The sequence below is a fragment of the Dendropsophus ebraccatus genome, chromosome 1, assembly GCF_027789765.1.
Source record: "Dendropsophus ebraccatus isolate aDenEbr1 chromosome 1, aDenEbr1.pat, whole genome shotgun sequence".
NCBI lineage: Eukaryota > Metazoa > Chordata > Amphibia > Anura > Hylidae > Dendropsophus > Dendropsophus ebraccatus.
In genome coordinates this window covers 217,218,015-217,243,858 of record NC_091454.1, presented here as the reverse complement: position 1 = coordinate 217,243,858, position 25,844 = coordinate 217,218,015, and the positions used below count along the sequence as shown (strand labels likewise).

Genomic DNA, 25,844 nt, shown 5'->3' with positions numbered 1-25,844 from the left:
ACCTCGCTAGATAGGTTAAAGGCAGTAATTCCCAATTTGTAATTTTATCCTCTATCCACAGAATCAGTGGAGGTCTGAGTGTTAAAAGCCCCCACTGATCATGTCCCCCGAATGGATGGAGCACACTGGGCATGGGCGGCCAGCAATGGTTCTCTATGGGGCTTCTAAACATTGCCAAGTAGTGAGGGGATAACCTTGTTAGATGAGACTACTCCAATATAATCAATTATACATCTGTACGTAGAAGGATCCTATCCTAGTTCCCCTAGCAATGTCTACACATAAACAGAACTTGTGTTTATGATGGAGATTTGGAGCTCTGTATCAGAACTACACACGTCATTCATAAAAATGATTGGTGCAATTGATCTTTGATCCGGGTCGATTAAGAGGTTACAGCAAGTGACAGTAGATTTCCTCTCGAAGTCCATGTTGATGTCTTATCTGTCTGTTGATGTCTTATCTGTTATCTGTTGGACATGTCTGCAATGATCTCCATTTTCCTTGCTGTATTTTAGGTCTTCTGACTATTCCCCTTCTCCATCCACTAGGACTGTACAGAAAGATCCGGAACAGAACACACGAGAAGCAACAGGGTTGGGATAAGAGGTAAAGTCCCTGTCTTTTTAAACTATATTAACCCCTTAACGACATCGGGCGTAAATTTACGCCCTCGCGCCCTGGTACTTAGCGCATCAGGGCGTAAATTTACGCCCGATGTTTCCCCGATCGCCGCGTGTTCGCACGTAGCGATCGGGGAAGATGGCCTGCTATAAATCATAGCAGCCATCTTAGCTTCTCGGCACGGGGGGTGGTTAACACCCCCCGTGCTTACGATCGCAGCTATTGGCTGATCAATTCAGATGAGCCAATAGCGGCGATCGGAACCTTTCCGGGTCATCGGTGATCCGGTGACCCGGAAAAAAATGGCGGTCGGTGCTGTCTGAGGACGGCACCGACCGCCATTACTGTAAAAAGTAATGGTGGTCACGGTGCCACCGGCCCGATCGCCGTGAACGGGCCGGTGGCACGGCGATCAGTGTCCCCCAAAATAGTAAATACCTGCTCTGGGGGTCCAGAGCAGGTATTTGTACATTACTCACCTGTCTCGGGGTCCTGATCGGCGTCTTCCGGGTTCGCGGCGTCCTCCATCTTCTCCTTCGGTCTTTGGCTCTTTCCGGCGGTCCCCGTCGTCTTTTTTCGGCTAGTTTCGACTCCAGCCTTGTCTTTTTCCGGATTTTGCGCTCTGCTGCCCCCTAGCGGCTGATATGTGTAATACACTTATCAGCAGCTACAGGGAAATTCAGAATGTAGAAAAAGTTTTTTTTTTTTTTCCAAATTTTTTTTTTTCTATTTTCCGCACCCTATCGCCGCTGAGTGTTGATCAGCATCGCACGAAAGTGCGCTGCTAATCAGCAACTCCTCCTTTTTGGCGTAGGGTGTTTTTTTTCTATATCCTACTGCCACGGTCTGCTGATAAGTGCCGCACATAAGTGCGGCATTTATCAGCAAAGCCTTTGTTGCCGTTGTTTTTTTTTTATACTTACTGTAAAAAAAAAACACGTAAAAAACACTACATTACACCACACTACATTGAATAAAGTTTGACACTACACCACTACATACCCCATATACTAGTCCCCGTATAAAGATGGGGTGTTTTCGGTGTCGGACGCATACGCTATTATTGCCTCCGACACCGAAACAGCCAGTGAGGATGAATGGGGGGATCCTTCTTTCCTCCATTCATCCTCATCATCCAGTGACGTGTCTGGGGGTAGCGTAGCGTACGCTGCCTCCCAGACACTTCTTTTCCGCCAGTACCGTCCCAATAAGAGATGACGGTATGGTGTGAAATTCTCCAAACTCTGTGAGAGTACCTCTGGGTACTCTTACAGATTTAGGGTACGAGCACACTGCGGAATGGCGAAGGATAACCCTTTGTGCATTCCGCAGCTGGCACCCGCCGGCGGACTCATGCGGGCGCGCGTCTCCACCCGTGTCATAGACTCCATTCTATGCACAGGCGGATTCCATCGTCCATCCAAAGAATGAATATGTTGGACGGAGAGCGGAATCCGCCCGTGCATAGAATGGAGTCTATGACACGTGTGGAGACGTGTGCCTGCATCACTCCGCCGGCGGGTGCCAACTTCGGAATGCACGAAGGGTTATCTGTCGCGATTCCGCAGTGTGCACGTACCCTTAGAGTGTATGTAGGAAGGGACACCCGAATCCAGCCCCCAGATGCCCCCCCCCCCATCCTCGGAACAAGTGGGAAGATCGTTCGGGAACTGATCTTCCCACTGCTGGATAAAGGTCACCACCTGTACGGGGATAACTTTTATACCAGCGCCCCCTCTTCCGGTCCCTCGCTGCCCTGTAGCTTGTGGCACGATCCGAACATATCAGAAGCAGTAATAGAGCCCTAATATTTAGCAGCCATGGAGCGGACCCAGCGCTTCTGGATATGAAGGACCCCGTATCGCACCAGGACAACATTTTCCAGGTGACGTCCCCCACACTGGAGAACGGGAGACCCCAGAAGAAGTGTAGAGTGTGGCGTAACAGGGGGATCAGGAAGGACACCATTTTCCAGTGTGACACCTGTCCTGATCACCCCGGCCTCTGCATACTGGATCGCTCCAAGGCGCACCACACGTCATCTGGGTTCTACATTATCTAAATTCTGTCCCTTATTCCTATTTCAGGGGTCACGTTGATCCAGCGATTATTCTGATCGCCATTATGGAGTCGGGAAGGAATTTTTCCCCTGTGATGAGGCTACTGTCGTCTGCCTCACGAGGGTTTTTTGCCTTCCTCTGGATCAACACAGGTTGAATTTGATGGACACCTGTCATTTTCAACCTTATAAACTAATAATTGGCCTAATACCCCCAAATAAATTAGAATTGTCCCTTTTTCCCCAGCTAAGTAGGTATGGCCGCCATTCCCGTTAGAGGATGCCATGATGCAATTACAAAGCCTCTGTGCGGCCAGGACAGTAGAAACCCCCCACAAGTGACCCCATTCTGGAAATTATACCCGATAAGGAATCTAACAAGGGGGGCAGCAGGGATATGGCCCCCTGGTGACGGCCACATTTGGGACGTGAAAATGAAAAAAATTGTATTTTTTATTTTCTCAGCACATGTTCTACGTAAGTGCCCGTCACCAGTGGGGTCCATATGCTCACTGCACCCCTTGTTAGATTCCTTATGGGGTGTAGTTTCCAGAATGGGGTCACTTGTCGGGGGTTTCTACTGTCCTGGCAGCACAGGAGCTTTGTAAATGCGACATGGCCTCCATCCTCCATTCCAGCCTCTAAATGGCGCTCTGTCCCTTTGGTGGCTTGCCCTGTGCCCATATGGCACATTATGCCCACATGTGGGGCATTTTCGTACTCAGGGGACACTACCCTACATGTTTTTTGTTCATTTTCTTTTTTAACCCCTTGTGGAAATGGAAAAAATCAAGGCTAGACCAACATTTAGTGTAATTTTTGTAAAATTTTTGCTCTAAATCATTAATCTTGTCATGATTTTTTCATTTTCACAAGGGGCTAAAAGATAAAAAAAAACGCTAAATGTGTACGGAAATACCCCACATGTGGACATAAAGCGCCATGCGGGTGCATGGTAAGCCTCCGACGGGAAGGAGCGCCATTTGGTTTTTGAAGGCTGGATTTGGATGGAATGGATTTCGAGGGGCCATGTTGCATTCAAAAGGCCTCTGTGTTGCCAAGACAGTTGAAACTCCCCACAAGTGAGCCCCATTATGGAAACTACACCCCTCAGGGAATGTAACAAGGGGTGTAGTGAGCATATGGACCCCACTAGTGACGGGCACAAATGTGGAACAATGTGGCGTGAAAATGAAATATTACATTTTTTACACTATAATGTTGGTTTAGCCTTGAATTTATCATTTTCACAAGAGGTTAAAAGAGGGGAAAAAAAACAAAATGTGTAGAGCAATTTCCCCTGCGTCCGTAAATACCCCACATGTGGACATAAAGGGCCATGTGGGCGCAGGGCAAGCCTCCGAAGGGAAGGAGCGCCATTTGGATTTTGGAGGTTGGATTTGGCTAGAATGGATGATGAACGCCATGTCGCATTTACAGAGCCCTCGTGCTGCCAAAACACTGGAAACCCCCCACAAGTGACCCCATTCTGGAAACTGCACCCCTCAAGGAATCTAACAAGGGGTGCAGTGAGGATATGGACCCCTTGATGACGGGCACATTTGTGCCATGAAAGTGAAAAAATGAAAAATTTCCCTTTCAGGTCACATTGTTCCACATTTGTGCCCGTCACCAGTGGGGTCCATATGCTCACTGCACCCCTTGTTAGATTCCTTGAGGGGTGTAGTTTCCAGAATGGGGTCACTTGTGGGGGGTTTCCAGTGTTTTGGCAGCACGAGGGCTCTGTAAATGCGACATGGCCCTTGAAATCCTTTCCAGTGAAATCCAGCTTCCAAAAGCCAATTGGCGTTCCTTCCCTTTGGAGGCTTGTCCTGCGCCCCCTTGGCACTGTATCGCCACATGTGGGGTATTTTCGTACTCGGGAGAAACTGCGCTACACATTTTGTGTCTTTCTTTTCCTCTTATCCCTTTAAGAAAATGAAAAATTGAAGGCTAGAACAACGTTTTAGTGTAAAAAATAAATTTTTCTTTTTTCACGCCATATTGTTCGGAAAATCTGTGAAGCACCTGTGAGGTCCAAATGCTCACTGCACCCCTTGTTACATTCCTTGAGGGGTGTAGTTTTCTAAATGGTGTCCCTTTAGGGGTGTTTTTTAGGTTTTGGCACCCCAGAGCCTCTGCCAACCTGAAGTGGTACAGTCAAAAATGACCAAATATAACGGAGCCATTGAAATTCACTAGGCACTCCTTTATATCTGAGGCTTGTGGTTGCGTCAAATAGTGCAATAGGGCCACATATGGGGTATTTCTATAAACTGCAGAAACGGAGCGATCAATATTGGGGTGCATTTCTCTGGTAATAGGTTTATCATTATGAAAGATATTGGATTACAATAAAATCTCTGCATAGAAAATTTTCTAATTTCTTACACACTTGGCTTTTATTTCTGTGACTCCCCTAAAGGGTTAAAACACTTTCTGGATGTGCTTTTGCAGAGTGTTGGGGGTGCAGTTTCTGAAATAGGGTGCTTTGTGGGGCTTTCTAACATACAGGCCCCTCAAATACACATAAACCTGAACAGGTCCCTAAAATATCTGATTTTGAAATTTTACTGAAAATTTGGAAAATTGCTGCTAATGTTTTAAGCTTCCTATTGTCTAAAAAAAAATGAAAGATCGTTTAATAAATGCTGCCAACATAAAGTAGACATGTTGCTAATGCTATTTAATATATAATTTATGTGGTATAACCACTTTCTGTATAAGCAAAAAAGTTTCAAAGTTGGAAAAATGCATTTTTTCACATTATTTGGGTTTTTTTCATAAAGATTCGTTATGAGTATCGACTCCAATTTACCAGAAATGTAAAGTACAATATGTCTCGAGAAAACAATCTCAGAATCGTTCGGATAGGTAAAAGCATCCCGAAGTTAATAATGAATAAAGTGACACTGGTCATATTCATAAAATTTGTCTCTGTCATTAAGGCCATTTCAGGCTCTGTCCTTAAGGGGTTAATATCCAGGTTTTAATTTATAATCCAGCTTTCCAGGAATAGATTATTTACAGGTTAGGCTGGGTTCACACTGCGTTTTTGCAATCAGTTTTTTTTTATGTAGAAAAATTGATGCATTTTTGTTTCGATCTGTTTTTCCATTGACATCCACTATAAAATTTTAAAAAAGGATCAAAATGCGTCTTTTTTTTTGTACACAAAAAGAGTATGTACACACAAAACAGAATCAATGGAGATGGGTTTCGCCACACGGAACGAAGGAACCCACTACAGTGCTTCAGACCGAGAATAGACCGGCGATGTGTCAGGATCTGCGCTGCAGTTTAAAAAAAAAAAGGGCCGAGGCACCAGCATCCCCATGACGGTGTCGGTCTATTCATGTAAAAATCTGAAAGCGATGCACCTGCTGATAGCAGTAAAGACAATAGCAACTCAGCCTCCTCCTCCCCTTTGCATAGGTCACAGAGCATGCTCACAAATGTGCCCCATACAAAGAATAGGATCTGCAGATATTCATTGTGTCTGTTTTTCTGGGTTTGCTGGAAATCATATCACTAAATGTTGCTAATAAGAGAAACAGATTTCTGAACTCAGGGAGACCAGCCAAATGACAACACTGCCGGCTGCTAGTGAAAGCGCTCAATGCAGTGAAGTCCTAGGTGCATTGCCCCCTGGGAAACATGAATATGCAAAAGAAGAGCCCGTGGAGCCTCATTGAAGAGTCTCAAAACACAGGACTATCCAGATATCCCTCCGGGAAGGACCCAGCCAAGGGGTGGCTCCTGTAGGGAAACCACAAAAACCACCCCTTGGCCGGGTCCTTCCTGGAGGGATATCTGGCTAGTCCTGTGTTTTGAGACTCTTCAATGAGGCTCCGTGGGCTCCTCTTTTGCATATAAATGTTGCTAAGTAAGAGCCCCTTAATATACAAAAAAAAAATACAATGAGAAAATAGAAACAGATTAGAAAAAAAAGAACTTCTTTCAGTCTTTGGATCTAAACAGAAAAAAAACAAACAAGCAAAAACTAGACAACAAATCCACATTTATTTTCATTTTATTATTATTTTTTATGCTTTTCTTTGTGATTCTAATAGTCGTAATCTGTGCTCTTGTTACAGTGCAGATCCTTCATTGCTGTGAGGCTTTTATGGTCCTGTTATGATCGCACCACTTGATATTTTTATAATGTGATTAGTGATGTTATAAAAGTCTCGGACGTTGGACCGTGTACTTATTATTATACACAGCAGCCATTACATTATAGTTAGCAGTGCATATTTAGGTGCATATCATTAGTCTGTTCTGTTCAGTGCACAGCGCTCTTTCCATTCCCAGGCTTTTACAACAGGTTAAAGGTCGCTAGTGATAGATGCGTAGACTGATGCAGCAGAGCTGAGTTTGTCTAAAGTAAAGGATCCAGGTAGAAAAGTGGACTTTGCTGGAAGCAACATACCTATAGTCATACAGTGCCATGTGTTTTGTTTCAGCACAGTTGTATACATGCATTTTATTACTGTACCTGCGTCATGTGACCACCAGCCTGACCCACAGAAAATAGAGAGTTCACCAAAACATTTTTTTCTTTCAAATAAAGTGGTGCCAGAAAGTAGGAAAGCAGGAGAGGTTTTCAGTGGGGATTTGCCACTACTCTGGACAGTTCCTGACATGGACAGAGGAGGCAGTAGAGAGCACTGTGTCAGACTGGAAAGAATACACCACTTCCTGCAGGACATACAGCAGCTGATAAGAACTGGAAGACTAGTAATTTTTAAATAAAAGTAATTTACAAATCATTTACAAAATTTTTGACACCAATTGATTTAAAAGTAATTATTTTTCACCAGAGTTCTCCTTAAGTTATTGATCCCATTAAAGCTTAGTTATGTCTGGTCCAATTCATCTGTATATAACAGCACATATACACCTGCACCCTGGCACAAACAATATGGCCCTTTAAATGCCTGGCATCAAAGTGATCTCTGATGTCAGTCACTACCAACAGCTCTTGAGCCCCAGTCCAGTCATACTCCTTTGTCCGACACATGACTTAACATGAAGAGGTTAAACGTAATACAAATGCAGTGTAAACCCAGCCTTAGTGTATATGCTCAAATGTGTTTTTTAAGGGTAGTTATCTCTGGCGGACCTCACGTACTCCAGTCCGACACTGGGTGTATCCCCTTCCAAGTATTTCCTGCACAATAGGACTCCTGACCACCTGACTGTATAGGGGACTGCAGTCAAACCCTTTATTCTGATTTAGAGATGCCATATTAGATGCTTTCCTTCTTTTGATCAATAAATGAGCTTACACCATACTGACCACTACAGGTGTGCACAAGTCAAGTAAATGTACACTATATGGCTCCTACAAGACGTTAAAGAGGACCTGTCACCCCCCCGTGACTCATCTCTCAGCGCGCGCACCGGGCTGCAGCGGCTGAGATCTCTGTGACCCGACCAGATCCAGAAGTGGGAGTATAGGGGGCTGTAGCACGGGTCGGGAGCCTGTCACCCCGAAACGGGGGGTGACAGGTTCCCTTTAAATATCAGATAGCTAATAAGAGTTACTGGGGAATAAAGCAGACCCTTATTTCTAAGACATCCTATAGAAAACATCAACCCCTGAGAAACATTAAAGGAGAATTCCGGTGAAAATTTTTATTAAAGTATTGTATTGCCCCCCAAAAGTTATACAAATCCCCAATATACACTAATTACGAGAAATGCTTATAAAGTGCTTTTTCCCTGCACTTACTACTGCATCAAGACTTCACTTCCTAGATAACATGATGATGTCACTTCCTGGATAACCTGGCGATGTCACTTCCTGGATAACATGGTGATGTCACTTCCTGGATAACATGGTGATGTCACTTCCTGGATAACATGGTGATGTCACTTCCTGGATAACCTTGCGATGTCACTTCCTGGATAACATGGTGATGTCACTTCCTGGATAACATGGTGATGTTAAGACCCGACTCCCAGAGCTGTGCGGGCTGGGGCTGCTGGAGAGGATGATGGCAGAGGGATGCTCAGTGTCCCTCAGTGTCCCCCTGCTATCATCCTCTCCAGCAGCCACAGCCCGCACATCTATCCTTAAAAACCATACAGATCATAATGGAGAATACTAGTATACTATACTACTGGAGTATATTTACACAACCGAAGGAGGCATATATTCCCTTCAGGACTGGGCTTATTTTGCCCTTAAAGGGGTATTCCAAGAATAATTAACTTGTTCACAGAATAGGTTCTTGAGAGAGCCGTCTAAAGTGTTAGGAATAGGAATGAAAAGAGCCACGGTTCATGTGCCGTACCCGCCACTCTATTTCTAACACAGAAACAGGGGGTTGATATCGAGATTGCCGGGGGTCTACCCCTGTGATCTCTTACTCTCTTCCAGGATAGGGGACAAGTTAATTTATCTTGGAATACCCCTTTAAAGACCAGAGCTCATGTGGTTATAGCTCAGTGATGCTTTAACTTATCCATGCATTTCTGAGATTGTTTTTTACATATTGTACTTAACCCCTAGACGACCCTGGACGTAGGGTTACGTCATGGAAGTCTGTCCCCAGACGACCCATGACGTAACCTTACGTCACGGGTGTTATTCCCGCTATGAAGCGCGCTCCGGAGCGGTGCGCGCTTCATAGGAGGTGGGGGCCGGCTGCAGTGAGCAGCCGGGACCTCACCGGCAATGACACGCTGCAGCGATCGCGCTGCCGCGTGTCATTAACCCCTTAAACGCCGCGATCACGGCGCGACCGCGGCGTTTAAGTGTAAGTGACAGGGGGAGTCCCCTGTCACTTACCGATCGGGACCCCCGCAGTGTGACTGCGGGGGTCCCGATCGGTATAACGGACTGCTGGAGGTCTCTTACCTGTCTCCATGCGGTCCGATCGGCGCTCTGCTACTCTAAGCCTGCACAGGCAGGCTCAATGAGCAGAGCGCCGATAACACTGATCAATGCTGTGCCTATGGCATAGCATTCATCAGTGTAAAAATCAAACTAATCTATGTACAAGTCCCCCAAAGGGACTTCAAATGTGTAAAAAAAAAAAAGTTAAAAACACTAATACACTACCCCAAAACCCCTCCCCCAATAAAAGTTGAAATCACCCCCCTTTCCCATTATATAAATAAAACATATAAAAATAAATAAATAGATAAACATATAATATACCGTAGCGTGCGTAATTGTCCGATCTATTAAAATATAACAAGCGTCATTGTGACCGGTAAACGGCGTACACGAAAAGAGGGGAAAAAGTGCGCAGATTACCGATTTTATGTTACATTATATATATAAAAAAATTAATAAAAAGTGATCAAAACGTCCGATCTTCACAAATATGGTATTAATAAAAACTAGAGATCATGGCGGAAAAAATGACACCCCATACAGCCCCGTAGGTGAAAAAATAAAACCGTTATAAGCGTCACAATAGTCACATTTTATTTATAATTAATTGCCAAAAAAAAGGATTTCATTTAAAAAAAATATATAACATTAGAGAATCTGTGTAAACCTGCATATGGTTGTGTTCGGACTGACCTATAGAATAATAGTGTCATGTCGCTGTTACCATATAGTGCATAACGTAGACACAGGAACCCCCCAAACGTTACCATATTGCATTCTTTTTTGCGATTTCATCAATTTATATCTTCATAAATAATATATTTGGAATTCCATCATACATGTTATGGTAAAATGAATGACGCCATTACAAAGTACAACTATTCCTGTAACAAATAAGCCCTTACATGGCCTGTAGATAAAAAACTGAGAGTGCTAGAGCTCTTAGAAGGGGAGGAGGGAAAAACGGAAACACTAAGATCAAAATTTGCGCGGTCCACTGGGTCATTTTGGGCCTGGTCCTCAAAGGGTTAAAGTATCACTGTCGTTTAATTTTTTTTTGCAGAAATCAATAGTACAGGCGATTTTAAGAAACTTTGTATCCGGGGGTTTATTAGCCGAAAAATGCATTTTTATCATGAAAAAGCAGTCTGAAGCTCCCCCCCTGTCTTCATGGTATTCTATGGAGAGGGGAGAGAGGAGGCACCAAAACAGGACAACAAAGAGTTAATTTACAGCTACATCACCAGGCTATCTTCTCTGATGTCACCACTGACCTCTCTGACCTCTGAATACCGTCTTTCACATAGCTCCCGCTGTGTAATCCTTTGTTCTCTGCTGGCGACTAATCTCCCTACTCTCCTCTCCATAGGTTACACAGGGCCCGACTGATGTAAAAGAGCCGAGATTTCCTGATAATGAACAGTGGATGAGAGAGAGGGGGAGGGGGGGGGGGTCCTGGGGAAAGGCTTTTTGAATGCAGATAATGGCATATTTGCCTAATAAACCCAATTCCAACGTTTGTTTTTTTTAAATCGCCTGTACTATTGATTTCTGCAAAAAAATAAATAAATAAATAAAATAAAACAACAGCGACACTTTAAGGGTAGTGGTAAATTGATACATTTTAGCCGAAATCTTTATGATTTTCTTGTGAAAAATCCCCCAATTAACCCCTCCCCCCCCCCCCCCCCCCAATGGCAACATTTGTATTTCTCTGACATTTTCTACGGTCGCTGTGCAGGTTTAGTTATGTAATAATGTTATTGCCAGCGTCACTACACTCACGGTGATGCCAAATACTTTTTTTTCTACATTTATTAGAACCATCCTGTCATAATGACTAATATGACTAATGATGGACATGTTCATTCTTCAGCCAGGAGAGAGGAGGTGTGCGAGTCTCCCATAGGCTGTCATTATGACAGGATGGTCGACGGCATTCCGCCGCAGAATTCCGACACTTTTGCGTGTGTATTTCACTTTATAGCTTTTTTTTATTATTTTAAATGTTATTACATTTTTGAACAGGAACAACAAAAGGCCTCCTGAGTAGGTGTGCATTGGAAATACATATAACATATGCTGAGCATAGAAGCAAACAATAACTGCTTGAGCTGTAAACAGTGGATTCGTATATATGTCAGTGTCCGAGAGGGCCGAGGGCCAAGTAAGCAAAAGATATGAAAAGGGTGGAGGAGATAATAGAAGGGAAAGGAAGGGGGAGGGAGGTGAGAGGGAAGAGGAGGGGGAGATAGGCTTTTATAGCTGTATATTTATAGGCTTTGCACACACACTGTTTTTTTTCTCTCTGTTTTTGAAAAGAAAAAATTACGTCCGTCATTTTAAGTTGAAAATGACGTCTATCATTTAGCTGTCTGGCCGCCAGTCAGTGCAGTGACAGCTGTTTGTACATTATTCTAGTTTCGGGGGGCTAATTGCCCTTTGTCTTTAATTGAAAAGTCCATTGAATTTAATAGAAAAAACGGTGAAAGGACGGTGAAGAAAAAAAAAACTGCGTGTGAACTAAAAAATAACGTCCGCTGTTTGCAAAAGATGTCTGAAAATAATTGTCATGATCATTATTTTGACGGCCCCGCTTGTAACATCCGTCATTTTATACATTGTGTGCATTGGATTGAAGTAAAAAATCTGAAAATAACAGATGTCTTTTTAAAGCGACTCTGTACCCACAATCTGTCCCCCCCCCCCCCCCCCCAAACCACTTGTACCTTCGGATAGCTGCTTTAAATCCAATATCTGTCCTGGGGTCCGTTCGGCAGGTGATGCAGTTATTGTCCTAAACAACTTTTAAACTTGAAGCCCTGTGCCAAACGGGAGTATCTGTGCCCTAACTTTGCACCACCCCTCCGTCCCTCCTCCTCACCCTCATTAGGAATGCCATTGTAACATTTTCTCCATGCTGAACATTGCACAGGTGCTTTACGATCCAGCCCATGTGCCGTGCTGACACAGGTGGGGAATAGGAGGCAATCTGCCTGGAGCATTTCTAATGATGAGGAGGGACGGAGGGGTGGTGCAAAGTTAGGGCACAGATACTCCTGTTTGGCACAGGGCTGCAAGTTTAAAAGTTGTTTTTTAGGACAATAACTGCATCACCTGCTGAACGGACCCTAGGACAGATCTTGGATTAAAAGCAGCTATCCGAAGGTACAAGTGGTTTGGGGGGGGTGGATTGTGGGTACAGAGTCACTTTAAATAGAAAAGATGGCCACTTTTTCTCTTTTTTGACGATGTGTGAACATAGCCATGGAGTGTATAAGCCTCTCTTTCAGTAGCCCCTTATTTGTTTAGGGAATACTCTGAGATTTCTATATATGTTGGCATGTCTTCTATACTCTTCAGATAGTATAAGAATCACACACACATGTGTTTTTGTATTTGTACTTTTTATTGATTTCTATTTATTTGTAACAAATGTGGAGATCACATGACCCCACCCGGTCTTTAAAATGTCACATGATAGAACAATGACACAGGTGCTATGAGTAATGGTGCGTTTACACAAAGCGATAATTTGCCCAATCAATCGTTTATTGATTTCCGAAGCAACGGTTTGGTTTTTATAGCGATCAGCGTATGGACGAATAAATCGTTAGAAAATTCATTAACAAAATCGTTATTGCGATCGTTTTTAAGATCGCTTAAGCTTATCTCACACATAGGGTGAATCTTGGAAAGACTGTTTACGATTCACCCTAAGCGTTCTGCAAATTTTTAGCAAATGACCAACCACGATTTGAGAACATGTGGTAAGATCAAAATGAATGATTTTTCGCTCGTTGCTTGATCGTTCACTGTGTTTACACGAGCCCATTATCGCTAAAATGCGATTAGCACAAAAAAATTGAACGATAATCGTTCCGTGTAAATGCAGCATAAAGTTTATTTATTGAAACTAATCAGATGCCGTTGTCTGTGTGTGTGATTTCTTGCTGCTTCAGGCTGGGTTCACACTATGTATATTTGAGGCTGTATTTGGTCCTCATGTCAGATCCTCATAGCAACCAAAATCAGGAGTGGATTGAAAACACAGAAAGGATCTGTTCACATAATGTTGTAATTGAGTAGATGGCCGCCATATAATGATAAATAACGGCCATTATTTCAATGCAACAGCCGTTGTTTTAAAATAACAGCAAATATTTGCCATTAAATGGCGGCCATCCACTCAATTACAACATTATGTGAACAGATCCTTTCTGTGTTTTCAATCCACTCCTTGTTTTGGTTGCTATACAGCCTCAAATATACGTAGTGTGAATATAGCCTCAAGTTGTAAGGCCCAGTTCACACTAAGCAAAAACGGCAGAATTCCGCAGTGCTCAGTGTTCTGCAATGAGTGAATGAGAGGGCACGCGCGTCCGTTTTTGTCACTCTCCGCTCGAAGAGGTGACATGTCACTTCTTTGAGCGGTGAGGGGAGGAAGCGTACGTGCGCGTGCCCTCTCACTCACTCTCTGCAGAACACTGAGCACTGCGGAATTCTGCCGTTTTTGGATTTCACAAGATTTGTCGCTCTGGACGTTTTCTCCTCATACTACCATTATACCACAATAAAGTTATTATATTATGGCATTGTAGTATACCCAAAGTCTTCATAATCTTCTCCGTGCAAGTTTCGGTTTTTAATTCCACGATCAATGTCCCATTTTTCATCACCATCTCGGTACCATTTATCATTGTCATTGTTGCTGTAAATGTCCCAAAAGATGGAAAAACAAGGGGTCAACCAGATTAAAGCCATAAAGTCATTGTATACTTGCTGGCATAATAATAATAATAATAATAATAATAATAATAATAATAATAATAATAATAACAATAACAATAATATATACTATGTGAGTTATGAATAATAGTATAATAAATTAATAATATATTTAGTGATCATTTGTGAAATTTCCTATACTTTCCTATTGATTTCAATCATGTACAAAAGTTATCAAATATTTATAATGATTGAATCCAGCAATGTTAGCTAGGGATCACATGACCCAGTTAAAATATGGAAATACATAGATGATATGTGAATGATATATGCTCTTTACAGGAGTTATCCAGGATTAGAAAAACACAGCTACAATTCAGATCCATTCACTTTAATGGAACCGAGCTGCAAAACCAGACTGGAATTGTGGACATCAATGGTACTGACTGTGGAAGAAAGCAGCCATATTTTTCTACACCTGGATAACCCCTTTAAAGGGAAGCTGTCACCATTAAAATGCTACCTAAGCTATCGGCATCATGTTATAGAGCAGAACGAGCTGAACGGATTGATATATATATATCTTTATGGGAAAAGATTCAGTATAACTTGTAATTTATTGAGTGACATCTCTGATGATTCAACGCTAAGGAGTCCAGTCCATTGAGTGACCCCGCCCACTGGACTCCTTACCGCAGAAAGATCAGGAATTTCCATAAACAAATAACAAGTTATACTGAATCTTTTTCTACAAAGTTATATATCAATCCGCTCAGCTCTTTCTGCTCTATAACATGATGGTGAGAGATTAGGTAGCATTCTCTTGGTCTCAGGTCCCCTTTAACATTTGAAGCTATGATTATATGGATTTTCCATTTAACTAAAGACATGAAGGATTATGGGCAATATACAGTGACAGAATCAATTATATCTAGATGTTCTAGATCTGGAAAAGATGAGGAAAATGAAGGACCATAAACAGTAGCCGCTTCTTTTTTTCACTTGACTTACACAGTAGTTATCATTGATGTAAATGGAAAGGTAAATTAGAATACTAAGAGAATCCCTAGCAGAACTCACCGCTTTCTCTTCTTCTCTCTATTACATAAGATGAAGCCCAAAGTGGCGATAATAATTGCAACGACAGCAATGGCGGCTCCGATGCCTCCGTACAGTCCTGCTTTTAGTATTCTCCCTGTGCACCTAGAACCTGTGTACATGTACAGATCCGTTCTTGGACAACTATATGGAGATATGGGAGGACATGTTAGCAGTTGTGCCTATGGCTATTATCAATGAAGGTAAAGCAGAGAATGAGCTTGTGAGGACAAGATCTACGTATATGAACACAGTCACATCTTGGGTTCCTGAGTGGCAAGAACTTTCTCTAATTTTTGACTCTAAATGCAACATTGTAAGACTAGTGTCAGGACTTTTAGATACACCCCCCTCCCCAATAAGTTAGGTTTAGGGTATATTCACATGAACGGGCTCGCAGACGGCAGGTCCTGGCAGTCTGAACGACCGCAGCGAGCATGTAATTCTGCCGCCCTTAACCCCTTCTGCTCCCGCCCGGCTCCCCCGCTGTAAGCATACATTACCTCTCTTCGCTGCACGGGTCCGACGTCCTGCTCACCCGCCCGGCCAATCAGTGTGTTGCCCAGCCGCAGCCACTGATTGGCCGGATGGGAGAGCAGGACACCGGACCCGTGCAGCGGGCGGGAGCAGAAGGGGTTAAGGGCGGCAGAATTACATGCTCGCTGCGGTCGTTCAGACCGCAGCAAGTATGTAGTGTGTGGGAACTCCCAGGACCTGCCAGGTTCGCAGCGAGAATCTCGCTGCGAGCCCGTTCGTGTGAATATACCCTTATAAAATTTCTTAAAAATAAGGTATATGGCAATAACTGGTGGGGTCATTGCTAGTTGGTGAACTGGATTGATCTTCAGTGTTGAGAGCCAGCGTTGGAATTTTTGGTATATCTTGTAAAGTTCGCACTACTATTACTGACAAATAAAGAAGAATTAAAGGGACACCCCATAAAGCAACCAGGCAGAGGCCACTATTCGGAAATTGTACTGTGGTACCTCTTCGAGAAGATGACCTCCTTACTAAGACCAGATGTTATGTGAGATAGAATGTAAGTAACTAGTGTAAGGATTGTTGTCTATGATTATTGTAGGGGGGGGGGGGGGGGGAGGTTGGTTATGAAATTGACCACATGAACTTGTAAATGGTGCATAAAGAGTGACTGTACTACGTGGTTGATATTAGTGTGTTTCAGTCATAGTTTTGCCTTTGCCCTTGGTCGAGTTAGTATACATCAAAATGCATCTTTGCTCTAGCATATGGTGGGCATCTCAATGCAATGACCTCCAGAAATGAAAATCCTGATTAAACGTGTCGAACAGAATTCATACCATAGAGGATTCTTTGCGGACAAACCTCATACAGGCAGACATTGTCCTACAGCAGCCGGCGAAAACGTCGCATTACTAAGCAGCCATTCCAAGGAGCAGGTCTGATAGACTCCCCTACGATGTCCATGTGCTCTAGTGGATTCCGTCTTAATGGCAGTGCAGAGACTCTGCCACCTACAACCTCTCCCATCCCCAAAATAAAGATAATTTTTCAACGTTTTGCAAAAATACAATTAATGACCATAACTCAAGCCTGCAAATGGGTCATGATAATGGATAGAGAGGATTACTGAGGTTACAATATAATATAGAGGACTACTTACACTCCTATATTCCGGGATGTAACAATCGCTCTCCGCACCTCTCCGCTCAAAGAATAGCAGGAGGCAAAGACATAGCAGGAGGGATTCGGCTTTGCTGTACTGTACTGTGAACGGGCCCTAAGATGTGCACATAGTTAAAGGGGTTATGCAGCGCTACAAAAACATGGCCACTTTTCCCCCTACTGTTGTCTCCAGTTCAGCTGCGGTTTGCAATTAAGCTCCATTTACTTCAATGGAACTGGGTTTCAAAACTCCACCCAAACTGGAGACAACAGTAGGGGGAAAGTGGCCATGTTTTTGTAGCACTGGATAACGCCTTTAAAGCAGCATAAAAAAAAGAGGCTGCCGGGATGTCCAGCATAGGTTATATACCATATTAGTATATTTGAATATAGTATATAAGGGCGATGTAAGAGGCCTAACTACTATAGGTGAGCGAACTATGGGTGACCTAACTGTGGTATGGGTGTAAAAATTGTACATAGTTTGTATAGAGGCGAGGGGATGGGGTTGTGCTGCAGTTCTGATTCCTCTGGTTCAGTAAACCCCCCTGTTCCAATATTTTTGCCGTTATAAATATGTAAATTAGGCCGATTGGTGCACTAGAGATGGGCCCGGCGCCCCCAGTGCACTGATATTTATTTCCCCCAGGTGACGCAATCCTTCTCTGTTTATCTCAGCCCGGCCTCCTGGTTCATGTCTGGCCCAGCCTGGCTCTGCATCGGTCTCGACTCTGTCGTCAGAGCTGGGTATGAGACCCATAGTATGAGATCATAGTATACTACAACGTCTATGATGTCGGCTGCACACTCACAAGCACTGTGGACCTGTCACATCCTGTATCACACATCGGCCACTGTTACAGGTTTCGTATGCCGGGGATAACGTATCACAGTGAGAGATGCAGGTCAGCCCTTCAGAAGTGATCATTTGAGTGAAATATTTTCGAAGATTTCCATCAATTCTTTTGTCACAAAAGTTGTCTGAAAGAAGCAACACAAAAAATTTTACAATAAAATGAAAAAGCAGCAAAGAGTCCAAAGTAAAAGGCATTATATCCTTACCAATATTTGGTCTTTCCAGCTCTGTGACATTTCCATACGTTGTATTAAAACAAAACGTATCTGTGAGAATAAGCACAAAAAGGAGATTAGTAAAATGCAGTATTTTGCTATTGCCAAAACAGATACCAGATATATTTGGATTTCATAGGAGATGGAGTTCTTATTTTGTATTGCTTCTCTTCAAATGACCATAGAGCAACATGAAAATCCCCAGATGTCTGCATTCACCTCTAGGTGGAGCTTGTTGAAGACGGGTTAAAACTGCTTACATCTTGAATTAAATTTAACTTCTGCATGCAATAGGCACAGCTCCCTCCAGTTTCTGCTATAGACAGGCAGAATTTTTCTTAAATTAAAATTTTAACCTTGAGATATATATATATTATATATATATAAAAAAAAAAAAAAAAAAAAATAATATATATATATATATATATATATATATACTCAGAACTCCTCAGGCCTTCCAACATCATTACAGATTAACCCAATTGTATAAATCAGAAACAGACTAGGATCCCATCAAAAAGACTGTGGTAGATAGCAGTGTGTTCCTAACAACCTGGCTGCCAGCAGTGACTCAGAGTTCAAAGCTCAGAGTAGCTGCCTGGCCTTTAGCTGTCAATAGGTCAGCTGGCTGCACAGGATGGGTCCAGAGATGTTTTATTTTTTAGTAATATGGTTATGATGGAACATTTGAGGGAAGAGGGTAAGATCCCACAGGAATGAGAGAGATTGTATATTTTTGTTAGGCTGGGTTCACACTGCGTTTTTGCAATCCGTTTTTTGCAAAAAATGGATGAAAAACAGATGCATTAGTGTGCATCCAATTTGATCCGTTTTTCCATTGACTTCCATTGTAAAAAACAAGGATCAAAACGGATCAATTTTTTTCAACGTTACGGATCTACGTTTTTGTGTCCGTCAAAAAAAACAGATCCGTTTTTTTTTTACAATGGAAGTCAATGGAAAAATGGATCAAAACGGATGCACACAAATGCATCCGTTTTTTTTTCCATCATTTTTTTGCAAAAACGGATGGAAAAAACGGATTGCAAAAAGGCAGTGTGAACCCAGCCTTAGGTGAATAGTGACAGCTGGGGAAAGAGACTGGAGGAGGTGTGAGGGAATAGGGTCACTAGAGCAGGTGGAGAGGGGAGCAGAGGACCTGAAGACTTCATACTCCATTACAGGTTCAAAAGCTGAGAGGGATGAAGAGGAAAGATTGATTTCAGGGTTGCTTCTTTTTTAAGGGTTGTTTTAAGGATGTTATAGTCATTTGATTTAGAAGTTGTTGGGTGTTGGTGGCATGCAGATTTCTCTATGTGTATACCATCAGAGTGTCCAGAGGAGTATGAGAATTTTCGAGAGAGAAGGTTATGGTCAGAGAGGTGGGAAGGATCATTGGCAAAGTTAGAGACAAAACAGAGTTTAGAGAAGACCGGGACCGGGGTGTTTTCATGCTTTTGTGTAGGGGAATCAGTGAGTTGTGAGGCCAAGGAAAGAGTAGGTTAAAGGAGAAGTCCGGGCAGATACTTTTTTTTCAAAACCGCCGGGGAGGAAGTGGGTGAACAAAACAATATGCACCTCCCTGGCTCCAGCGCTGGCATCTGCTGTCCTCCGGTTCCTGATCTCCAGTGAGTGGAGACCTATGATGAGATGTGTCAGGCCCACTAAGCCAGTCAGCAGCAGAGGAGGGGCCTCGTTCCGGCCACTGACTGGCTGAACGGACTTGAAATGTCACATCCCAAGTCCCTTCTGTAGACCAGGAAGCGGCTGGGAACTGAACAGAGGACAGCAGACCCCCAGAGCTGGAGCCAGGGAGGTAAGTGCTTGTTCTTTTGTTCACCCATCTCCCCAGAAGTTTTTTGGGGAAAAAAGTCAGTGCCCGGCCTTTTCCTTTAAAGGAATAAACTGAGAAACAGATGGAAAGACTTTCAATGGGAATGTTGAAAATCATCCATAATGAGTGTAGCAGCTTCAGAGGAAAGGTACACCAACTTCCCCACCATGCTTGTTTTCAGGTCTGGGGGTATGGGAGAGGAGAAGCCCGCCATAGGTTAGAGCATTAGGGCAGGCAACGTCAGCTGGTTGTACCCACGTTTCAGTAATACCCAGCAGTTTGAAGGATTTGGTGAAGAAAGGGTTGTTAATGTCCGTAAGTTGGTTTCACACAGATCGAGTAGTCAGATTTTTTGAATATGAATATAGGTAGGAGAACAGAACCTCTTTAGGAGTTTAGCCACAGTGAGGAAGACTTTGATGTACTCACCATTGCCGTTGCAGTCCTTTGCATTTTCCTTTACCGTTTCCACTGTTTGTTTGACTTTCTCCAGGATTTGTGCATATTCGGTCTCTATGTTCAAATTTTCTTTTATTTCAACCTCCACAATCACTTTATGGTCCACTATGATGCTCCCCGCCCTGCCAAAGCAATGGAAAACACTTTGTTTATGGATGACACAACCTATGGAGCTCGCTGCCCAATATCCAGTCATAGTACAATGTAATTTGATGTATTCTCCATGTTATTGCACCAGTACATAGAGTAATAATTGGTTTCTCCAATTAATTTCCTATATAACAGTTCAAAGCATATACGTAGCCTTTCTCACTGGTCTTTATACTGCTGTGTCAGTGTATACCGCGTATTTCTTACTTCTAATGGTTTAAACTTTATCGGATATTAGCAAACTGCTATGTATTGTGTTTATATACTTGATACGCATGCTTTCTGTTATTAGACAATGCTTAAATGTAGAGATGAGCGAAGCAGACGGAAATTCCTTTCGCGAGCTTCACAAATTTTCGGTCAAACGCATTAAGATTCGCAAATCAAATCTTAACAAATTTAATCAAAACAGCCAAGACTATAGTAGCTACAATACTGGGACTGTTACAGAAGGGCGAATTTGTTAAAGCCTGCAGCTGATTGGACGGGAACTAGGGATTATGGTTAAACCCTTTCTCCTGCCCAGTGACGCTCCAGACAGTATATGGCGGCCTTTTTTTTTTTTGTGAATTTCCTTGATGATTAGCTGGTATTGACAGTGCGACTTGCAGTGAATCTTGATTCGCCAGATTCACTTCTCTCATCTCTACTTAAATTTTTTAAGGGGGGGGGGGGGTTAAAGGGGCCAGCTTACATATCCGCAGTGGAATGAAATTCTGCTGCGGATATGTACACTGCACTACAACAGTGTGCAGTGTATTGTATAAAAAAGTTCAAAAGTGTCAGCTCACCCACTCCTTCACTGATTCGCTCGGATCCACCTTCGCTTATGTGCTGCGACATCCAATAGAAAGGAAAAATGATCCAGCTTAATTCAGTAAAATCAGTACTTGCGCTTTATTGGAATTCTTTAAAATTCAGGACATAATACACCATCGTGCTACACACTTCTCAGTCTATGATGACATGTTTCGGACACAAGCGCCCTTGCTCACAGACTACAGCCTTCTATCCTCACTGGGTATAAATGCACATGTTACAGGTGAATTCACTAATTGCAAGTGTGCAATACCCAGGGGGATCCTGCTTAACTAGTGATTTACCAAACAATCCCTATGCCAGAACATATACTATACAATACACTATAAGGCTATGTTCACACTACGTATGAATCTGTACGCATTTCGTACGGCGCCGTACATGTGCGGCTGAAACAACGGGCGTGTGAATATTCGATGTGCGGGCGGATGCGTACGCAATGTGTACGCAACGCGTACGCATTGCGAACGTACGCCCGTAGTCTACTTACGCTTCCCGAGCCCCCTACGAAGCGATCTGACAGCGGTCTTTTACTTGGAAATCTTCACCTAGCCCCGGACACCCCACAGAACCTTTTGGATCGGCATAGAAGAGTGGAAAAATGAAGAAATCACCACTTCGTACGGAGCCGCGAGATACGCTGCGGGCGTAAGTTACAAGCCTTCCGGCCGGAAACAATGGTCTGCTTAATTTCTTATGGCGCCGTATACGATCCCGGCGTACATTCATACGAAGTGTGAACTGTGCAGCCGGGATCGTATACTTTGCATTGTACGCTAACTACGTAAGTTTCTGGCCGCATATTCACGGAGCGCACTACGGCCGGAAGCTTACGTAGTGTGAACCTAGCCTTAAACAATACAAAAGGCTAAAAACACATGTATGCTACTACTGATAATGGTATTATTAATTTCCACAATTATATACTTGTATACACACGATGAAACATGGTTGTGCAGCAAATGATAGGAAAACGCATAGAAAACGCACAATGTTTATAACACTAGTCTGAACTATGACATATATGAAAAATATGAAAAATCCTATAAAGTGACAATTTCTCTATTATAACAAATGGATCTATTATGGACCTGAACTCATACTGTTCTCCCATCTTATTTAGAAGATACTGACACTATCATTAGATATTGCTGTGTCAGATCATACCATAAAATAATGAAATATATATAATTAGGCAACTATAGCAACATTACCCCCAAACATCGCAATTGCGGCATACATAATGCTAAATAAGATAAATATCAGTAGTGAAACAATAACTCTTTACGGATATTGAGGCCCGCAGGCATGCTAGTTTTGAGCATATATTGCCGATAGGCTTCTCTGTCCCTCAAACGTTTTGTTGTGTCACCACCTCTGGCTTTTGGAGTTACCTTCTCTATGCCGTAAATAACAAAGTCTTTCACTGACCCTTGGTGATTTTGTATAAAATGGAGTGATGCTCCTGATTTCTGTCTTGTCAGATTACCTGTGACATCATTAATGTGCTCTAGTGCTCTAATTTTTAGTTTCCGGGTAGTACATCCCACACATTTTTTATTGCAACATTTGCATTCTATTACGTAGACTACATTTGTAGTGTCGCAATCTATGTGTTGTTTTATTTCATAGTTCTTATTGCCCTCTGTACTGCAGAATGTTTTACATGGTTTCACAAAGTTACATGTTCTGCAGGGATGTCTGCCACATTTAAAAAATCCTATTGGCTGTAACCATGTGGCTCCCCTTTTTGTATTGCTGGTCACTAAACTAGGGGATAACATATCCCCCAGTGTCCGGGCTTTTTTGGGGACTATGTGACAACCATCCAATAGGATAGTAGCTAATTTAGGGTCCTCCTTCAATGTGTACAAACGCCTGTAAGGCTATGTTCACACTACGTAAGTCTCCGGACGTAGCGCGTTCCGTGAATAAGCGGCCGGAGACTTACGTAGTTTGCGTACAATGGGAAGTATAGGAAGTACGGCCGCACAGTTCACACTACGTAAGAACTTACGCCAGGATCGTACGCGCCACCGTAAAAAAAGAGCCCGATCGTTGTTTAAGGACGAAAATGCCGTAACTTACGCCCGTAGCGTAACATGTGGTCCCGTACGGAGTGGTGATTTCTTCTTTTTTGCAGCTTGCAAGCCGATCCAAAAGGTTCTGTGGGGTGTCCAGGGCTAGGCGAAGATTTCCAAGTAAAAGACCGCTGTCAGATCGCTACATAGGGCGCTCGGGAAGCGTAAGTAGACTCCTGGCGTAAGTTTGCGCTCCGTACGTAGCCGGCCGCAACTTATGTAAATCCCCGGCCGGAGTTTAACGGGTATATGTCCGGCCGCGGAAATATGCGGCCGGACATATACGCAGTGTGAACATAGCCTAATAATGGTTTTCACTTTGTTGAATAATGGATTATATGTCATAGACAGTACTGATTTAATTGTCATGTTATCCGTACGTGTTTTCTTTTGTTGTGAAACTAGCGTTTGTCTTCGTTTTTGTGTGACTATTTGTTTTGCTTTGTTACAATGTTGATAAGTGTATCCTCTTTCTTTTAGTCTATTCTCTAAGTCAGAGACCTCTTTCATGTATGTGTTGTTATTAGAGCAGTTCCTTTTTAACCTTGTGCATTCACCAATGGGTATGGCACGAATTGTATGGGGAGGATGATTACTACAATATCGGCCCTCAAAATTGTATTGCCCGAAATTGGCTTGCGATGTGTGGCAGTAATAATGGCACTCCCCGCCTCTCCTGTCAACTGTAAATCTAGAAATGCTATACTAGTACTCTGTAAATCAAAAGTAAATCTTAGATTATAACTGTTAGCATTTAGATAGTTCACAAACTACTTTTACTGAATTAAGCTGGATCATTTTTCCTTTCTATTGGATGCAGTGTATTGTATCAGTGATCAATGATCACGGATTAATATTACACTAATGTACAGTAATGTGCACTAGTGTAAAAGTAAAAAAAAGTGCACCAAGCACACAAAACACCTTTCCAGCCCCCATAATAAAAATGCATTACATTTCCTATACACAATTAACCGTTACATAAAACAGATCAAAAACACAAATCCTATACATATTTGGTATTGCCACGTCCGTAACGACCCAATCTATAAAACTATATCAATAATTATATTATCAATCCGCTTTAGAAAAGACGTCATGAAAGAGATCAAAAAGTCATATATATGTAAAACTTGGTATCAATAGAAACTACAGATCTTCCCGCAAAAAATAAGCCCAAAACCAGCTCTGTCGCACAAAAGATATGGATCGTGCAATGTGGCGACAGTTTTTGTGGGTTTTTGCTAGGAAGATAGTTTCTATTGCGTATTAAGTGGTAATAGTAAAAAAAAACCTATACAAATTTAGTATCGCAGTAATTGTAGTGACCCAGAGAATACGTTTATTATGTTATTAGTGACCGCTGTTACGGATTTTTACTGCGGTCACTAATGGGCTCTATTCTGCTGCCATCAGCTCTTTATGGCGATGGCAGAGAATAGTGCAGCGGCATCGGTAAGGCCCACAGCCGCCTCCTCTCAGCTACCGGCAGGGGCGCAGCTAACGTCTCCTGGGCCCTGGTGCGAGAGATCAACTTGGGCTCCCCCCAATATATATTATTGGAAAATTTCTATTTTCCATTTTTTTTACTGCCCAATGGTGAATACTTTTCTCAAGCCCTTGTAGGTTCAAAATGCTTTAGGGTGTGTAGTTTCCAAAATGGGGCCACTTATAGGGGTTTTTAGTATACAAGCCTCCTAAATCCACTTAAAAAAAGAACTGGTCCCTAAAAAAAAAATCAGTTTAGGAAATTTCATGAAAATTGGATAATTTGCTGATACATTTCTAAGTCCCGTATGTTTACGAAATGAAGCCAGAACAAAGAGGACATAGTGTTAATGTGACTTTGTAACTAATTTATGTCATGTGACTTTCTTTTTTTTAGAAGCAGAGAATTTCATAGTTCGTAAAGTGCACATTTTTCAAATTTTTCATGATATTTTGATGTCTTTCACAAAAAACACACAAGACAGTAACCATATTTTGCCACTAACATAAAGTACCATATGTTATGAAAAAAACAATATCAGAATAGCTAGCATACGTTAAAGCATCACTGAGCTGTAAGCGCATTAAGTGAGACAGGTCAGATTTAGAAAAATGAGCCTGGTCATTAACCCATAGCTGCACCAGGACGTTATTGAACGTCCTCGTGCCGCTATGGGAGTTCAGAGGGGGGTCGCGCGGCGACCACCCTCTGAACTGCCGCGATCCCGGGTGCCGCGTGTAGCCCGGGCTCGCGGCTATTAGCGGGCACGGTCCGATCGCCGTGCCCGCTAATTAAGTACTTAGAAGCAGCTGTCAAAGTTGACAGCTGCTTCTAAATACTTGCTTTTATTCATACCTGGTGGTCTAGTGGGGGGATCGCCCCCCTGCGGCGCGATTGCGGGGGGGCGATCCCTGCATCCATCCCGGGCCGGGGTCTGC

At 42.8% G+C, this 25,844-nt stretch overlaps 1 protein-coding gene across 1 annotated transcript in view; it reads right to left on the bottom strand.

The window, feature by feature from the left end:
- Positions 1–14,004: 14,004 nt before the first annotated feature.
- The window catches only part of LOC138769742 (mucin-17-like), a 37,362-nt gene continuing 25,522 nt past the window's right edge, over positions 14,005–25,844 (bottom strand). Inside the window, exons 6-10 of the mRNA XM_069948393.1 lie at positions 20,338–20,489; positions 18,066–18,125; positions 17,816–17,984; positions 15,342–15,503; positions 14,005–14,244 (exon numbers count right to left, since the gene is read on the bottom strand). Coding sequence (XP_069804494.1) covers positions 14,121–14,244; positions 15,342–15,503; positions 17,816–17,984; positions 18,066–18,125; positions 20,338–20,489 — 667 coding nt within the window. The 3' untranslated portion in view covers positions 14,005–14,120. The remainder of the gene's footprint in view (positions 14,245–15,341; positions 15,504–17,815; positions 17,985–18,065; positions 18,126–20,337; positions 20,490–25,844) is intronic.